We start from the raw sequence: 18,168 nt of genomic DNA on the forward strand, positions 1-18,168 counted from the left end.
CAAGTACGGCCTCCTTGCGCTGTGCTCCTTGTCGTGGACGGCCTCACTACTCCGGCCTGCCGCCAGTGATGGATAGAAACGTATTGAAACTGAAACAGAGCTCAGTGTCAGTTTCAATCACTGAAACGGAAGTCTGTTCCGGTTTCGTTTCATATGTTTCATATGTTTCATACTTATCCTTCATCTGGCCGAGAAGCAACGTATGAACACGCTGTAAACTGGATAACTTGACCAATTATCTAGTTACTGAACTTGAATGACAATCTGCGTGACAAAACTCATCCGTGATGCCCTTCTTGCGCGGTTTGTCGAGGTCAGGTTTTCGCATCGTCGGATTTACAAAGTGGGGCTGACATTTCAAAGGTTCCGAGTCTGAGTTAAGTTCAGCATAAAAAGAGCGCTTTAAACAAGTTTGGTGGCATTTCAAAGCCAGATATGGAGATATTAAACCAGAGAATTGAATAGTGACATTTACATTGGGAGTTATGGCGATATTTATACTATATACTGAAATTTACTGAAACTCTGAAACTGAAACCGCAAGGCGTTTCAGTGAAACGATACAGAGCACAGTTTCATATCATATGAAACTGTATCTGAAACGTCTTGTTTCTATCCATCACTGCCTGCCGCGGTGGGAGGCACCAACTTTGGATGCTGCGTTGCCGTACAAATGTCGAGGCATTCTCAAACTGGCATTGAGCTGGATTTTTATCTTTGTTCCTTACTCCTTCTTTGTACCGCAGCACTGGCGCTAAACGTAATGAAGATAGATGTTAAGCTGAAGGCCTTTGTCGGCAGATCATGATGTCAAAATGCAGCGGGGAAGGTTGTATGGCAAAACAGCTTCAACTGTAAATATGCTGACTATAAGCTATAATCCCCCGTCGGTAGGACCTACGCCCTTGGCAGTACAGTGCATAATTCAATAAACAGCTACAATTGCTCCCAGGTTGTGTCCCAGGTTGTGCCCTAGGTCGTACCATTACGCAGGCGTCTCCCTCTCCTCCTCTCGCTTTTCCTCCTTGGCCTTCTGCAGCCGCAGAGACATCTTGACTGGATCCACGTCCGACTCCATGACGAGGTCAATCTCTTCGAGCGACAACCGACGAAACTCGGGGAAAAACTTCCACGTTCCCGCCAGCATGAGAATGTTGATGCCAATAAACAGAAAGTATACCTGTCAGAGAGTCAGCGGTGAGCAATACACCTAGAACCAATCTAGTTGGTACACAAACCTTCCACTTCAGATCCGCCAATGCCCGAGCGCCACCGTACGTCACGGAGAAGCCAAAGCAGTTTTGGAAAAACGAGTAGATGCCCATTCCCTTGGCGCGCTGGCGGTAGTGGAAGAGCTCGTTCGGGTAGACGTTGTGAACGATGGACACTGCAAGTGTTAGACGGGGTAAAACTGCGTTCTCTCAGTAACTAGTACTTACCAAACATGCCGGTGCACATGTTAAACAGGTAGATGGTGACCACAATCAGGATTCCCGTGGCGTGCTGGGCGATGCCGGCGCTAAAGAGGCCGCTGAAGAGGGACATAAAGCCAAAGAACAGAATGTAAAGCGCAATAGAGCCCAACAGCAGGTATCTACGGCGGATCCTGTCGACAAACGTAGATCCGATTAATATAGAGACAAACGCCAAGGCGCTCTGTCCAAGGTTAATCGCCAGCTGCTGGTGCGAGTTAGTAATGTTGACCAGCTCGAGCACCGCAGGCAGGTACGCAGTAAGCAGCCCGGTTCCGTTCCACTGCTGGAACAGGCTGTAGAGGAATATGATCCAGAGCCTTTTGCGCCCTGAACGCGAGCTCCAGAAGGTGCTAAAGTCCCACGGGTTGTTGTCCAGGCGCTCCAACGAGTCCTGGATCTGCTTAATCTCGGCCGACACGATAGGCTCGTCGACGTCGTCGGTCGTGGTGTGCAGCCTGGCAATAACCTGACGCGCCTTGTCCACCTTGCCTCTTGCCACGAGATAGCGAGGAGACTCCGGCGTGATGAGGTACACGAGCAGCATGACCAGGATGGATGGTCCCAGCTGCAGTAGGATGGGCATGCGCCAGCTCCAGTTGCCCGGAAGATACGAGCCGCCCAAGAGCGCACAGGCAATGACGATGCCACCAATGTAATAGCCAGAGACGTAGATGCCCACCACCATGGCGCGACAGCCTGCCGGAGCAATCTCATTCATGTACAGGGGGCCAACGTTGGCAGTCAAGGAGGCGCCGACGCCCGCGAAGACACGGCCCATGATGAAGCAGACGTTGTTTCCGGAGGCGGCTTGCAGCACGACGCCGATGACCATGATTGCGTTTCCGAGAAACGTCACGCCGCGGCGACCGATGATGTCGGACAGCCACTGGAACAGACTGGCCGCTGCGTTGCCAATCGACATGGCCGAGACGATGATGGCAATGCCGGCTCCGCTGGTTCCCACGTTGAACTCGCTGCGGAACGCAGGCAGGGCAGCCAGGCCAGAGGTTACGGAACCATCGATGCCATATGCCGCGGTGCCTACAAAACGTCAGCCTTACATGCCCCTGAAATTACTTCACTTGTGGTTTGTAATTGTGGGTGTCAAGGGGGGGCGCTGTGGTCATACTCAAGCCTTGAACAATGATGCAAAAGATGATGCGCAGACCCGCTCGTGACTTCCACGAAAACGCCTCCCGCGATAGCTTGTCAAGATCAATGCGATTGAGCTCGTACTCGGCTTCCTCGACAAACTGCTCCTGTATCTTCTCCGACCCAACTTGCTGGAGAGTTTCAGCGTGAGCCGCCGTGACATTGTCACTTGGCGCAGTGCTGTTGTCACCAGCCATGATGAATATTTCCTCAACGATCAATGAATACTAATTTATGTAAAAAAAAAAAATAATAAAAAAATAAAGGTAAATGTTTTGCCAGTGGCCCTCTAGCAAGGCTCTGTAGAGATACCCAACGCGTCAATAGCTCGTGAGGGTATTCCCACTATTTAAGCTTCCCCATGGGGGCAGAGCTAGGAATACCAGCCCAAGCCTTTCTTTCCCCGCAGCCTCATCAAGCTTACTCCAGTACTCCGAAAATGTGGCGCGCGAAAGCGCTGGTCACAGGTACCGGCACCAGATTGCCCGTCGGGTGGTTGCGTTACGACTCGCCAAAGCAATAGTTTCAAAAAACAACCGCCACTTTCTGCCTTCAGCTGGACCTTGCCGACGGGTATTGGCATTAAATTTTACGACAAAAGAAATGACCCCGCGCAGCAACTACTCGCATAAGGGGCGTCGTTGGATGTATTGGTACCGTCGGGCAGTGCCATTAACTGCCACTGCCAATAAGAACCTGAGATGGCCGGTGGCAGAGTGAGTTAACTAAACCACCCATAACCGGGACATCCGTCGGATCAAGCCGACGATGCAACCCCTCCTCTATTTAAGCCACCAGCTGAGCTGTCATGCACAACACATTCAAATTCTCATGTCCACTTATGAGGCACTCTTAACTTTTGGCTTTCTTGACTTTCTTCTTCTTCGACCACTCTGTACCTCCAACAAGACTCGGTCAGCCATAGAATTGAATTTTGGCCGCAACTGCCTCGCATCCATCCGCCACCATGGCCTCCAACACCCAGCAGCCAGACCTCCAATGGTTCACCTCAGCACGGCTGGGAATGTTCATCCACTGGGGCCTCTACTCTCTCCCAGCCCGTCACGAGTGGGTCATGAGCAAGGAGAAGATTCCCGCCGACGAGTATGAAAGGTACATGCAATACTTCAACCCGGATCTATACGACCCCGTACAATGGGCCAAGGACGCTAAAGCCGCCGGCATTAAGTATGTGGTCCTGACCACCAAGCATCATGAAGGGTTCGCCCTCTGGGATACCCAAGTCAGCGACTATAACATCATAAACTCGCCATTCGGCAAGGATGCCTTGCGCATGTTTGTCGACGCTATGCGAGCCGAAGGCCTGCATGTGGGCTTCTACCACTCCCTTATTGACTGGCATCATCCGGACTTTACCATTGACGGATTTCACCCTGACCGAGATCGCCCGGATAGGGAGGAGCGCAATAAGGGCCGGGACATGGCCAAGTACCGTGAATTCCTGCACGCGCAAGTCAGGGAGCTGCTCACCAACTACGGCAAGATTCACTACTTATTCTTTGACTTTTCCTACCGCGAAGACTGGCCGGACAAGCCAGAGAAGGGCGGCAAGGGCCGCGACGACTGGGCATCAGAGAAACTGCTAGACATGGTCCGCACGCTGCAGCCAGGAATCGTTGTCAACGACCGTCTGGATATCCCCGGCGATATCGTCACGCCCGAGGGATACCAACCCACTAAGCCCATGGAGAGGGACGGCAGGGAGGTCGTCTGGGAGGCATGCCAGACCCTCAACGGCAGCTGGGGCTACGACCGCGACAACCACGACTACAAGTCCGTGCCGTTGCTGGTCCGCATGCTTGTCGACACCGTCTCCAACAATGGAAACATACTGCTGAACGTCGGCCCTACAGCTCGTGGCAACTTCGACGCCAATGCGTCAAAGGCCCTATCTGACCTTGCGGACTGGATGAGCGTGCACTCGCGGTCCATCTACGGCTGCGGTCACTCGTCCCTCACGCCGCCCAAGGACGTGCGGTACACGCAGAGCGGCAAGAGGCTGTTTGTGCACGTATTTGCCTGGCCGTTTGAGTTTATGCACTTGCCGGGCCTGGCTGGCAAAGTGGCATACGCGCAACTGCTCCACGACGCGAGCGAGATCAAGATAATTCAGCTGGATGCCGAGGCACCCGTAACCTCCATACACATGCGCGCAGACTCCAAGGACACGCTGACGTTGAAGCTTCCCATCAGAGAGCCAGGGGTGGCCGTGCCGGTGATAGAGCTGTTCCTCAAGTAGACGGCATTAGTTTTGCTGACTATGATGGTGATGTATGTCCTGAATCACTAGGCGCAGGGGCTTTAAAATTTTGAGCCTACAATGGTAGGATCATCTCAATCTAGCAGAGTGGAGGATGATGCAGCCAATCACAGGGCGACGTTAGTAATGTGGGGATAATATTCTTACAGAATAGTTTCATGCTTGATTATGGCAGGCTATAGGGGTCACTGTTGCAAAACCGCCAAAACCACGACCAGAATGCCAAATTCGGTTAGCTGCGCCAGTTCTTGACCCACGGTACATTGCTGCATGTACTTCAGCCCACGTTCCTTAGTTTTTTGGCTTTCACGAAAGGACATTGTCATGTCAGCGGGTCCGCTGCGGACCAGCAGGGTTTTATTTCATTTCACTCAGCGACTTGACACATGGATGTGGTGGTTTGATTTGACATAACCAATGCTTAATTATCCTCATTCCCTTCGTCTTCATCTTCCTCTTCCTCTATCTCCTCTTCGTCCCGCTGAGTGAGCTGTTGATGGTTGAGTCAGTAGTAAATTACACCCGATGTCCTCATCATACTCACAATCCACAGCTTCACAGCCTCAGCAATGGCCTCAGCGATGGTCTCCAGCGCTATAACCTTTCTCCCTTCGAGGCCTTTCTCTGCTACCTCGCCAAACGAAGCCAACGCAGGAACTTGGGCTGGAGTGGCGGGAGAGGCCGCACCATTACCCCAGGCTCGTAACTGTTGTGCTGCGCGCTGTGCAGCTGCGCGCCAGGCGCCATCCGGATCGTCATCTGCGCCGCTGCGCCGTCGGTTCAGGTCCCAAAAAGCTCGTACAGCAGCACGAGCTCCAGGGGGGACCTAGAGAGCTTGGTTAGTAACTCATTACTCGGCAGTATAGAGATTGCTTTACCGGCTTGCATGTGTGGCCGTTCTTTGCGCAGTCCCAGCATACAGCACCAGTATCTATCCCATACATGTCAGCATAGCAGGTGTGACCTGATTCAACCAAGCGTACTGTCCTGAGAGGCACATTCATGGCCTGGCGATTTGGTGGCGCGGGTGACGCAGGGGCGGCATGGGAAGTCACGCACTGCGCCGCGGGGAGGAGCCTTCTTTGTGTGTTTCTTCTTCTGTTTGGGAAGCAAAATTAGCAGTTGTCACTTCGCAAGAGGGCCTCCTGGATCGTACGGTGATTTTAGATGGGGATTTGCGGACGTCGGGTTGGGACAATCTTTTCCTTTTGATAGTGACGTTCCTGCTGCGAGAGCCTCCCTCTGTCGTGTTTGCGGTTGCTGTTTCGCTCACGTCGACGGAATCTGTTGTGGGCATGACTCTCTTGTGGCTAACTAGTCTTTTGAGGGGTATGATGGCACGAAAGGGAAGCTGGGAACTAGATTGGAAGAGACTTAAGTTCTGCTAAATATTCGGGTGATGAGCGGCATCGATCTGTTCCTGGTCTGGGCGATGTTCCGCCAATAGCCCTGGAACTGATCCGCAGCGGATCAGTTGCACCACCGAAGCGGGGTAGTGCGGTCACCATTTTGTAATGAGACGGCCATCATCAGTCCCCCTTTTCCTACCGGCATCAAAAGAGCTTGTGCGTTCCCGAGTGATGGCGCGCCCACCCAGTGCGATTGATCAACACCGTGACTACGTCACCCATCTTTACCTCAACGGTGTCTCGCGGAGCAGGATCAAGCACAAGCTTCGAAAGCACCATTATGTCACCGCCAATCTCAGCACAATTTCTCGCCGAATCGCGAGCTGGGATCTCCCGCGTCAGCAAACTCGCACCAAAGAAACTCCAGAACTGATCGAGACCACCCGCGACCTGATATTTCGCGTTGGGCTTACCGAGAAACAAACACTGAGCGTTTTACAGAGGCAGGGTTGGCCGATCACGAAACGAGGTCTGAAGCGGATCAGGCTACACCCGGACCGCCGCTGGGTACGCAGGATCAATAGCGATGAAGAGCGCCTTGCGCTACTGGAAAAGACAGAGCAGGTCATTATCGAAATGACACGCCGGTCTAATGCCATTTCCGGATATGGAAAAAGTCTCCTTCAGCCTTATCTTCGTCAACAAAAGCAGCTCTGGGTGCCTAGAGACCCTCTCTTTGCGATGTACAAAATTATGTTCCCGAATGAGATCGAGATGCGGAAAAGAATGTTCCGCAGAAAGAAGGGACAGTTTCTTGTGCCGGGACCGAACTACCAGTGGTGTATTGACGGCCATGACAAACTCAAAGCGTATGGTTTCGAGATCTATGCCGCGATCGACGCTTACTCCCGCAACATTATCTGGTTCTATGTCGGCCACTCGGCAACGACCGCCTTGAGCGTTTTAAAACAATACTTGGCCGCCTGTGACGCATACGGAATTCGGCCATGGTATCTGCAGGCAGATAGAGGTAGCGAAACGCCACTGGTCGCCGCGGCCCATTGGAACTTTGCTTTGGCGGCAGATGGACGAGTGGAGTGGAATGGGCGGGTCTTTCAGCAAGGAAAGCGCCTAAAGGATTCTTACAAGGCTGGACCAAGCACCAAGAACGTCAAAATAGAGAAATGGTGGGAGAGTATGCTGCACATCTCCTCCCGGCAGTGGGTTGACTACTTTGGGGAGCTCGCCAGAGACGGTGACTTCGATGGCGATATGTTGGAGGATCAGATTGCCTATCTACGCAGTATATGAAGATATATTACGCCAAGAACTGTTCGACTTTGTGGAGGCGTGGAATCTTCATCGAATCCGCCTTCAGAAGAATCGTCCCCACGTGGTTCACGGCCAGCCCTGGATGAACTACCATTACCCAGATCCCGACAAGGCGTGCAACTGGGGTATCCCCATTGACCACTCAGTTCTGGCTGAATTAGAGCGGCCATTGGCTGACATCGATGTTAATACTTGCTTAGAGCCAGAGACAAAAGATTGGTGCCGCCGAGTCCTTGTCGAAATGGGCTACAACCACGTTGCCCTTGGAACTCACCATGAGCCTGACAAATTGCGGCCGTTCAAGCGTTTCTACCTAGGCCTTCGAGACAGGATCATTCAACACATCGAGAGTGGCCGGCAGCCTCTATTGGCATATCGCAAGGCGCCAACAGGTGGCATCGCTGAATATGTGAGCCTCACCGTTTCCGTGCGAGTTGGTGAATCTGATTACATATAGGAAGCATTATACGAGCAAGCAAATCAGGCCTTCCACTATGAGCTTGGTGATACGGAACCAACAGAACAGCCACTTGTTGAACTAGGATATGAGGATGAAGAAGGGAACGACATAGAAGGAATCAGTGATGACGAGGATGGCGAGATTTCTGATGAGGAACCCGAGTAGTCAATCCTTCCTGTTATGTCGGACAGCAAATGTTACAGGAATCTTAGTCCCTTTGAAGCGTGTGGAATGTGCTGGTGGAAGTACTCCTGCAATATCGGTGGTAGAGGGTGGGGCTTGATCGCTCCCAAAGTTTTGAGCAACGGACTCTCGGCTTACCTGTTATTCTTGTCAGCACTAGACTGTGTAATGGGGTGATTTGGTCTCTTACAAACTCCGGGCCCAAAACTTCTTCACCGTCTTCTTCGTCCACTTCATTTTCCTCGTCTACCATGCCTTCACGCCCCTTATCGCCAGGGATGCTGCGAAACACTAGATCATGAAGCGGATCTTCCACTTCGCTGAGGTCTACCACATCATCACGGACAACGATTTCGTCAAAAACATCTTCAAGCTCATCGTCTGTTGGGCTCTGGCTGGAGGGGGCCGGAACAGGTTCTTCTTGCTTCATCTTGACGGGTATCTCTTGCTTGGCCTGATCCATGTTCCTAGCGCCATCCTCTTCCGTCATCTGTCTTTCCTTCTTGACGCGCTTCTTGTGTCCGGTGGCAGGGCTCGTATCCTCTTGCTTGATCTTCCGTTTCTTTTCTTCTTTGACCGGCGTCGAATATTCATCTGGCCTCAGCGGTGTGACTGGCTCCTGTTTATCAACAACAAACGTGGATGTCAGAACCACCAATACCTTCAATTGTCCTGCCTGGTTGTTTCCAAAGTGCCGGGATGCGAGCATGCTTGACGGCGTAGCGTACTTATCGGTATTGGAGACGGTAACGATCTTCTTGCCAGAGAAACTAGAAGCGTACGATAAGCTCCAGAGATCTCTGTTAGTGAGATCGATCGCAGGCGGAAGCGGACGGAGATGGTCGAACAAAATTGCGGTGAACGAAGGCCACGTCAGTAAATCTGCCGAGGAAAACTTGATCACGGTGTCCTTCAGAGGCAACACGGTCTCTGGGATCTCGACTGCAAGCCCATTGAAGTATCTTGTCTCCAACCCGCTCACTAGCAGGAGACCTACATGGACCCATTGATAGCCAGTTCGCTGCCTCATAGGTTTTCCGGTGCTTCCTTTAGAACTTTGAATAGCTCGGCTGGCCGCGGATGCGACAGACATAAAATGGGGACCACTTGACGACTGAGAGGGAGCTATAACTGCCCGCGTGTTCACCGCATCAGCTGAGGAAATCTCGTTGGGAAGGAATTGATCAGCGCGTCTGATGCTCATGGATGACACTGGTTTTGGTCTGTCACGCAGCAGCAGACTTGCTGGGCTGACTGGCCGTGGCGGAGAGTCCTCGACTTCTACCACCTCATCATATGGGCCAGGAAGTGCTGGAGTTTTAGACCTGGCTCGTTGCTGGGTCCGAAAGGGGTTGGCCAAGCCGCAACGGCCACAATAGTTGGCGCTTATATATATGGTGGTGAAGAGGTCATAGTGCTTCTTTCCGTCTTGGATGCAGTAGATATGCCCGGAGGGGATCTTTGAGGGATCCATTTGGCTTGACGAGAGATGAGAGCAAGTTGACGGAGACGAGGAGAGGAATCCTGTTTCAGACCGAGCTTTTTAATTAGGGAGAACAAAACAACATCGTCCTTCCTTTACGGTGGATGATGTCGCTAGACCGGTTTAAGCAGGAGGTTGCTGCGCTTGTCCGCTGCTGATCAGAAGCGGGGTTGGTGCGGTGATTCTCCGTCCGCCCATCGTGATCCTCATCGCGAGATGAACGTTGTCGCCAGCTCGTCCTTCACTATTGTGCATTCAAATCGCGACTATAGCAACCGAAATTCTTGTATTGACTTTATATAGAAAGATCAATTGAGAATTGTTGAGAAACGAATTCGCGATATGGCGCTGAAAATCATCTGTCTAGCGGCAAATGGTTGGCCATTTTACAGTTGACGTACCGAGTAACCTCAATTGATCAATTAGACTGGCAGCAGGCCGCGCGAGCCCGCTGCTAGTCCGCGGTACATGTTTGATGGCGACCCGAAGTACCCAGAGGACTAGGGACGTAAGACCCTAAACCTAAAACGAAACAACCGGGGGGTTTTGCAACAGTGCTCCCTATCGCCCACCGTATGCGTAGGGCAATGTAATGTAATGTAATTTATTTACGCCCGGAGGGATTGTCCCTAAAGGGCCATAACGTTGCGCTACTTGCTCAATCTACCCTGTAAGCTGTACTCCTAAAGCCCGACAATGATTTCTTTCCTTGGCACCCGCAACCTCATTTCATCAACTGGCAGTCCTGCTCTGAGGTTATTCCCCCGGAGTGCCCAGCATCCCATCTTCGGCAGCTGGAGCTCGGCTTGTCAGTTTGAGGTTGCGCGGCTCGGATGTTACGCGTTGATACCAGTCCACTAGTCCAATTTATCGCAGGTTTGCCTGTTCCTGATCACCTGTCTGCCTCTAGCCTTCCCGTTGCCGTTGCAAATTTAATCGTCCTTCGGACAGCCGCCATGTCGGGGTTCCATCCCTCGCCATCCGATCCAGACTTGCCTCCCAGGAAGAAAGACAAGTTACCCATCTTGGTCCGCTTATATCGTATTAAGCCTTCCCTTTCCGAATTCCACCGTCTGCACCGAAAGAGGAAATGCTCGACTGTCTCTGCCGCTTGGCCGCAGCTGCATTGATCTGTTCCCACAGCCCTAATGCTGTGCAGGTATCTATTAAGCCGGCACTTTCCTGTTCGTAGCTGTATTAGTATCCTGGACTCCTTGGCATTTAGAGCGTCATAGATGGTCCGCGTGTGCTGGCCTGGAAGCGCTGTGTCTATACGTTGCGAGTACCGTCCTACCCCAATGGGTATCCTTTGCCGCTGCTGTTGCTGTTGGTTGAGTAGCAGCCTGGTTCTCGTAGATCGTGCTTGATAGCTTGCTTTTTCCCGAACGCACCCGTCCTTTGTAGCCTCGCGGGCCGCTGTCTTGGCCGCCGCACCCGGCCGGAAGCCCTTATGCCCTGCCGGCACCCACAGCACGGACACCGGCACATCTCGCAGATGCGGCAGCCTCGCTTGCCTGTACACCTCTTGGACTGCCCGTTGTCCGGATTGCTGTTGAGGGTGTCCTACCACTTGAACGGCTGCCCTATTGCTGCTAACGATAACCACGTTCCTGTGCGGCAGCTTTACCGGCACATATCGAAATGCCCATGCCATTGCCTCTAGCTCGGCTATATACGGGTTTATATCCTCACGCGGCCCCAGCGTGACTGAGAACTGGACCAACACATCTCTCTTGCCCTTTGCCGTCACATACTCCACGCAACCCCCCATGCCGACCATTCCTCCCCTCTCCGAAGGGACGCCGCACCACTTTGATACGGACGCCGCATCCTTAGGGACGCCGCACTTTTAGCGCTCCTCATTGGCCCCAGACTCAACTAGTCAGTCAACCAGCCCCCACAAGGCGGTGAAGACAATGTGCTACACCAGGCCTTAACAGTGGAGCAACTGGTTGATGGTTGTCAATGTTGGGACTCCCTCCCAAGGTGTCACGACTCAGCTCGCGCATGTTTTCACCAAAATCTAGTGCGTTCGGGCAATTCAGCTCATTCTTTTTTTTCTTTCCTCTGCGCTACAGCTTGACTACAATGCACTGTTCCTCCCTCCCCGCCGAGTATAGGGCATCTTGTTCCTTGGCATTTCTTTCGCCTCTTCCCTTGCTCCTCGGAGTCTCATTGCCTGCAGTCTCCGCAACGACCTGCTCCGTGGTGTGGCCATTTCCCGCCTTGGTCCAGTCCAGATAAGCCATCATCTCTTCTTTAGTCCATTCCCTCTTACCCGTTGTAGTTGTACAGAGCCTTGACATCTGCTCGTCGTCCAAACACCACGCATAACTTGTTCGGTCATACCGTAACGGGAGTCCCATTGCCCTACGGTATTCCTGGTTGGTTTTAACACTCCCACGGGGTTGGGCCGCATACCAGGCGCTCCTTGCAGCAACGTATCTCAGATAGATAGCTCGTGGGGAATCGTACCTGGGCGGTGAACATGGATGCGGACTGTGCGAACGCGTGGTCGTAAGAACAGGTGACGTGGGTAGCTGGGGCGCAGCTGTAGCAATGGGTTGAGGTAGTGTTACAGCCGTCATCGAATGCGAATTTGGGTCCCCCTTTGGATTTACGGTTGAATCCAGTAATGCGGCTGACTGTGAAGCTGGTTCGGAAGCAAAGAGTGATTGCGAGGGCAATTCCGGGTACCTCAAAAGGCATGTCTTCGAGGACTTTCTATGGCCAACCACATGACATTTACTGCATCTGCTTGGAGCCCGTGTACCAGTTTCGGCTGTTGCAGACCTCGTTTGGGCTGAAGGAATTGCCGTCCCGGCACTAGATAGTTCCCATTGACACCGTCGTCTTCGCACGCTTGGCTGTGTCCTCTGTCCGCTTGCCCGTACTCCAGTCGTCTTCCCAGACCTGAGAGGTAGTGTACTTCCTTGGCTTGGCGGATCCTTTGGCTTCTGGATCGTGTCGGATGGGCAGCCGGCCAAAGTCGACTTACTTCGACCTCCACATGATTGGCCACGGTGCTGTGACCGACTGCTCTGAGGCTGAGTGCCAGAAACTCGACGGCTCGCAGTTTGCCTACTGGATCCAACTGCCATACTTGTCGGGATAGGCTGGGGCTTGTTTTTGGGCCGTCCACGAAGATTGGTGGCAATCTTTGGGTCCAATATGCGGCGGTATACGTCGCGGGTTACAGGCTCTCGCAGATGCCACCGCGAGTGTATATCCCACTTAGTCAGAGGCACAGCAGTCACGAGCTTCCGATAGAGCGTGTGATGGCAAGGGATCCCGAGCTCAATAGACACATTGCAATCGTCGTTGCACGTTGTAATGGCATCCGGCCACGGATTAGACGGGCTCGGGATGCCTTTGAGTGCCTTGCGGTACTCCCGGGTCATCATAGAAAGTCCTTTCTGAGACACAACATGAGGAATGTCGCCAAGATACTCCGAGCCACGCCCTAGGTGCTCTCGCGCCGTCAGCACCTCGTCCTGGGCACAAGCTTGACGAAACTCCCTCTCTTGGTCTTCTAGCATGCCTTGGATTGCCTCGACCAGCCGATACAAATGGCTCATGCCATTCAGGAGATAGCTCTTGACATTGTTGTTGCCGGCCTCCGTGCCAGAGGTCACTCGAATGCCGAAGTTGCGGTACTTCCGGATGAAGCACCGAGCCCACTGCTCTCTCACAGGCATGTATGTACTATAGAGATACGCAAGAATCGCCTTCTGGTCACTGAATTGTGTGCAGAGGCATTCCCAGGCCTTCTCGTGATCCTCTTCCGTCTCAGCAAACACCACAAGTCTCCACAGCATGAGCACTCCGTTGTAATCGTGGGTTACAGATTGCGGCGAGTTGTCTCGAGTAATCGGCTCTTCTTGTCTTTCAGATTCCTGTACTGCCTGCCAATCGCGGTCGTTGAGGTCTGCATCGTGCTCGTCTGAACCTGAACCACCCTCTTCGCTGGCGACTCTATCCCTCGTAGCATACACCCACCTCCGTTTGGACTGCAGCATTACATTTGAGTTGATATGATGGATGCATATCTGCTGTTGGGCTTCGGCAAACTCACCCCCAAGGGCCAGCTTCATCTGTTTGTCAAAGTCGGTGATAACAACATCGGGAGTCCGGATGCCGTCGCGGCTGAGCAGCGCACGTACACCCTTAGCAAGGAACTGGAACCCTTCAAGCCTCTCGTTGTCGATCAACCCAAATGCGGCGTTAAAGACAGTACCCAAGCAGGTTTGCCCCGTAACTTGGAAAAGGGGCAACTTAAAACGGTTGGTGTTGTATGTGTTGTCGAAACTAATGACCTCAGAGAACCGCTTCCACATCCGGAGACAGTAAGGGAACGTCCATACCAGCCCCACCAGACGGTCCGGCTCATCTCTGTCCCACTCCGCAATGTAAGGTATCCCCTTCTCGTCAAACAACCTGATTAGTGCAGCCGTAGAACTGTAACAACCCAAATTTTCTCTATTAATCCGAGCCCTAGCATTATAAATATCCCTCGGCACATAAACTGAATCTGGGAAGTGATCTCGGACGATGCCACCAATGTCTCGTGCACGAATGCCCACCCGCCGACTGGTAGACTGAATGGTCGCCTTCACCAGACTAGTTAACCGCCTATGGACAGGGTGAGCGGCGGCATCAGCGCTACGCCTGTGGTTGTGTTGGTGGTGCTGCAATTCTGGAAAGTGCCGCAGAGTCCATTGGAAGTTGTTCTGTGGCAAGGCCTCAGCGATAATCTTCCACAGGCACCCCAGCTTTCGAGATTTTCGCTTCCGAAGACCGGCGCCCCTTCCTGGCCGTGGAGTCCCATATCGATCACATTGGAAAATGTATCGACTTCGTTGTCCCGGTCGAACCATGCCGTTGGCCTTGACGGCCCCAAAACCATGTGCTTTCGCAAAATGGTTTACTTGAGTAAGAAGCGAGTCAACAGACGGAGCTGGATTCCCGGGGATTGGTGGGTTTGGTATTTCGTCAGTTTGGGATCCCGAACTTGCATCGGACAAGTCATGCTGTTCTGACGGTACGTCAACCTGGCTAGGGACGTTTGGTGGCAAAGGGATTTGATCAGGGCCCCTGGCTAGTTGTGATACACCCGCTTCTTCCTGCAGCCGATGCCTTTCATTAGCCCATGTGCGCTCCTTTCCGTGAGATAAGGAAAGAGCAGAGGCGAGGTGTCGATCGGCTCCTGCAAGCTGGCGAGCCAACCCCAACGCAGTCGGAATGGCCGTCAGCTTTGTTATAGCCTGCGTTATCTGCTCGTCTTGGTTCTGTCGATTGGTACACGGCTCCTCTCCTATGGTCTTGGCTGGGTCTGGTATCAACGTATCAACGTGCTGTAACTGCTGGCTTGGTTGATACTCCGAAGTGCGATAGTCGTTTCGGAGATATATGTCCGATTTCCGCCACCGAACACCTGGGATGTCCTTTCCGGTTGAATCGTGAAGCCCAGGCAGGAGACGAAATACTGGTCGAGTCATCCTGGGGGCACACCGCCCACACATTCCGAACCGTACTGGCAGAATTCGAGGCTGGTGGTGGTACTACTTGACTGGTCCGAGGCGCTCGACAACGGTCGGGATTCCGTCAGTGTAGGGAGATTGGTTAGGCTGACTGGACCTCGACGACGGCTTATATTGGCGGCATTCGTAATTGGCGAAGGCATTGTGGGCTGTATGGTGAATTGTGCTTAGAGCAGGACACGACGCGACGCGAACCAGTGGTTGTTGAAGTTGTGGATGTTGTCGTAGCTTTCCAACTGGTCAGAGGTGGCAGACTTCTGGCAGAATTTGGTGGGTACGACCAGCACTAACAGGGTTGAGTTTGGCCAATGAGGAGCGCTAAAAGTGCGGCGTCCCTAAGGATGCGGCGTCCGTATCAAAGTGGTGCGGCGTCCCTATCAATACGAGAACCAGACTGCTGCTCGGCCAACAGCAACAGCAGCGGCAAAAGATACCCATCGGGGTAGGACGGTATTCGCAACGTATAGACACAGCGCTTCCGGGCCAGCACACGCGGGCCATCTATGATGCTCTGAATGCCAAGGAGTCCAGGATACTGATACAGCTACGAACAGGAAAGTGCCGGCTCAACAGATACCTGCACAGCATCAGGGCTGTGGGGACGGACCAATGCAGCTGCGGCCAAGCAGCAGAGACAGTCGAGCATTTCCTCTTTCGGTGCAGACGGTGGAATTCGGAAAGGGAAGGCTTAATACGATACAAGCGGACCAAGATGGGCAACTTGTCTTTCTTCTTGGGAGGCAAGTCTGGATCGGATGGCGAGGGATGGAAGCCAGACATGGCGGCAGTCCGAACAACGATCAAGTTTGCAATGGCAACAGGAAGGCTGGATGCGGACATTTGAACAGGTAAACCTGCGATGAGTTGGACAAGTGGACTGGAATCAGCGCGTAATATCCTAGTCTTGCAGCCTTGCACTGACCGACCGAGCTCCAGCTGCCGACGATGGGATGCTGGGCACTCGGAGGGAATGACCTCAGGGCAGGACAGTCAGTTGGCGAAATGAGGCTGCAGGTGCTTAGGAAGGAAACCATTGTCGGGCTTTAGGTGTTTAGCTTACAGGGCAGATTGACGGAATAGTGCATCGTTTTGGCCCTCTAGGGATAATCCCTCCGGGCGTAAATAAATTACATTACATTACATTCCCTTTTATTTAACACCGCGGGCGCGGCCAAGCCCATATGGGAAGCGGAGTTGAATCCCATGATCACGTATATCTGCCTGTAGGCAGGAGCGCCACTGGGAGACTGCCTGCCAGGCAGGCAGTCAGTAGCGCCGTATGGCATTAGGCAGATGGAGGGGATATCACAACTATAAGTAGTTGTGTTCTCCTCATAGATAGAGAATAGAAACACACTTGTTCTTAGCTCAGAGCTTCCAACTGGTTATGAGCCTCTTTTTTGCTTTGAATTAAAACAAGTGGTCAACAGCCCCCAGACCACAGACACGACTCACTCCAAGATGGACGAAGTCAAAGATAGCCGCAAGCTCGAAGGCAAAACCAACTTCGTTAGTTGGAAACGTGAATTTGAGCGCGCGGCCAGAACGAATGATATCTTTGAATATCTCACTGGCGAAGAAATGGTTCCTTCGAAGCCTAGGAAGGAAGACTATTTTGAGAAACCCGTCGGAATTGACACACGTCGTCTCACCCGAGCTATGTCAGCTCAGGCCCAGACCACCACTCCTTCGACTGAAGGTGACGCAGATATATATGATACCCAGGCCATGGTGTCAACCAACGACAGCCTTCGATGGCAGATTGAACTCAAGGAATATGAAAAGGCCAAGGAAAAGATGAAACTTGCGGGCAAATTGCTTGATTCCTGGGTCTGTGAAGGCATCAAGATTGAGATCGAAGAATTTGCAGACGCTAAAAAGGCCTATGACTTCATAAAAAGGCGCTATGCGGTCACCCACGAGCGTGCCCGCGACGACTTACTAAATGTGCTACACGAACTTGAGCAGTGCTATTCGCACAGATACAAATCTCTATTTGCACAGATATGTGTCTCACTTTTGACTCACCCACCCCGCGCTGGCCACCATAGCCCAATCCTGTGCGATCAGCCTGCGACAGTCAATTCCAATGCAACCGAATGAGGAAAAGGTAAACAGCTAAATCGAGGATCGTCAATCTCTCTCTACGCATAAATAGAAGCCGTTAACCCTACCACACAATCGTGACGTCCGCTGATACATCATTTCACCACGCCTGTCAAGATGGACATATGCCGCCTTCTCAACGCACTAAGTCCCTCGCCAGGCCGGACCACTACGGCCACCGCTGCTGCTGACGCCAATGACCCAACAGACGATGACTACACTGGGGCTACGATCCCACCACTACCACCATCGCCACTCTTTGACACGTACGATGACCTGTTTGCCTTCCTCCGCAACTTCCATCTTTCTAATGGCTCCGCAATAGTGAAAGCCTCCAGCTCCTCAAGGCGAGATATCGGGGGCATCATCCAGCCAAGCTACATCGTCTTTAAGTGCGACCGCGGCCCACGACGGATGTCACAAAGCTCGGGACTCAGGAAGCCGTCATCACAGAAGCTTGATTGTCCCGTCAAAATCACGGCCAAGGCCACCAAATCGTCTACCAAGAAGTGGACGTATACGGTAGTTCATGGCCAGCATAACCACGGGCAGTCCCTTGATCCATCGGCGCACATTGTCTATCGCCGCCGCACGGTTGCTCAGCAACAAAAGGAGCGAGAGCTAGCCAACGAGAATGGCATTAGGGCCCGCGAGATGGTTAGCATTGTTAGAAAAGCCGACAGCCCAGGCTATCACTATTTTCGCACACGAGATATCTACAATGATCGTCAAGCCATCAAACGCGAGCGACTTAACGGCCTTACAGCTACCCAAGCCTTCGTCAAGGAGCTTGAGAGCGGGGGTATT

At 52.7% G+C, this 18,168-nt stretch overlaps 6 protein-coding genes across 6 annotated transcripts; 2 read left to right on the forward strand and 4 right to left on the reverse strand.

Annotated features, from left to right (window-relative positions):
• Nucleotides 1–985: 985 nt before the first annotated feature.
• VFPPC_12555 (sugar transporter (hexose transporter)) lies at nucleotides 986–2,824 on the reverse strand (the record flags this gene model as incomplete). The annotated part of the gene is made up of 4 exons (XM_018290383.1): nucleotides 986–1,180; nucleotides 1,239–1,387; nucleotides 1,440–2,516; nucleotides 2,605–2,824. 4 exons carry the CDS (start codon nucleotides 2,822–2,824, stop codon nucleotides 986–988), a joined length of 1,641 nt encoding a protein of 546 aa, XP_018136129.1.
• Nucleotides 2,825–3,594: 770 nt separating this feature from the next.
• VFPPC_12556 (alpha-L-fucosidase domain-containing protein) lies at nucleotides 3,595–4,887 on the forward strand (the record flags this gene model as incomplete). Its single annotated transcript, XM_018290384.1, has 1 exon — nucleotides 3,595–4,887. The coding sequence occupies one exon, from the start codon at nucleotides 3,595–3,597 to the stop codon at nucleotides 4,885–4,887; it is 1,293 nt and encodes a 430-aa protein (XP_018136130.1).
• Nucleotides 4,888–5,329: 442 nt separating this feature from the next.
• Nucleotides 5,330–6,205, reverse strand: VFPPC_17077 (hypothetical protein; the record flags this gene model as incomplete). Its single annotated transcript, XM_018294826.1, has 5 exons — nucleotides 5,330–5,398; nucleotides 5,453–5,734; nucleotides 5,787–5,839; nucleotides 5,892–6,006; nucleotides 6,065–6,205. 5 exons carry the CDS (start codon nucleotides 6,203–6,205, stop codon nucleotides 5,330–5,332), a joined length of 660 nt encoding a protein of 219 aa, XP_018136131.1.
• Nucleotides 6,206–8,366: 2,161 nt separating this feature from the next.
• On the reverse strand, nucleotides 8,367–9,706 carry VFPPC_18539 (hypothetical protein; the record flags this gene model as incomplete). Its single annotated transcript, XM_022430133.1, has 2 exons — nucleotides 8,367–8,370; nucleotides 8,427–9,706. The coding sequence occupies 2 exons, from the start codon at nucleotides 9,704–9,706 to the stop codon at nucleotides 8,367–8,369; spliced, it is 1,284 nt and encodes a 427-aa protein (XP_022284884.1).
• A 2,081-nt stretch (nucleotides 9,707–11,787) lies between these two features.
• VFPPC_12583 (transposase) lies at nucleotides 11,788–15,213 on the reverse strand (the record flags this gene model as incomplete). The annotated part of the gene is made up of 4 exons (XM_018290403.1): nucleotides 11,788–12,096; nucleotides 12,191–12,439; nucleotides 12,489–12,628; nucleotides 12,714–15,213. The coding sequence occupies 4 exons, from the start codon at nucleotides 15,211–15,213 to the stop codon at nucleotides 11,788–11,790; spliced, it is 3,198 nt and encodes a 1,065-aa protein (XP_018136132.1).
• A 1,503-nt stretch (nucleotides 15,214–16,716) lies between these two features.
• VFPPC_18540 (hypothetical protein) lies at nucleotides 16,717–17,358 on the forward strand (the record flags this gene model as incomplete). The annotated part of the gene is made up of 1 exon (XM_022430134.1): nucleotides 16,717–17,358. One exon carries the CDS (start codon nucleotides 16,717–16,719, stop codon nucleotides 17,356–17,358), a length of 642 nt encoding a protein of 213 aa, XP_022284885.1.
• Between the last annotated feature and the right edge of the window lie 810 nt (nucleotides 17,359–18,168).

The sequence above is a fragment of the Pochonia chlamydosporia genome (genome assembly GCF_001653235.2).
Source record: "Pochonia chlamydosporia 170 chromosome Unknown PCv3seq00021, whole genome shotgun sequence".
NCBI lineage: Eukaryota > Fungi > Ascomycota > Sordariomycetes > Hypocreales > Clavicipitaceae > Pochonia > Pochonia chlamydosporia.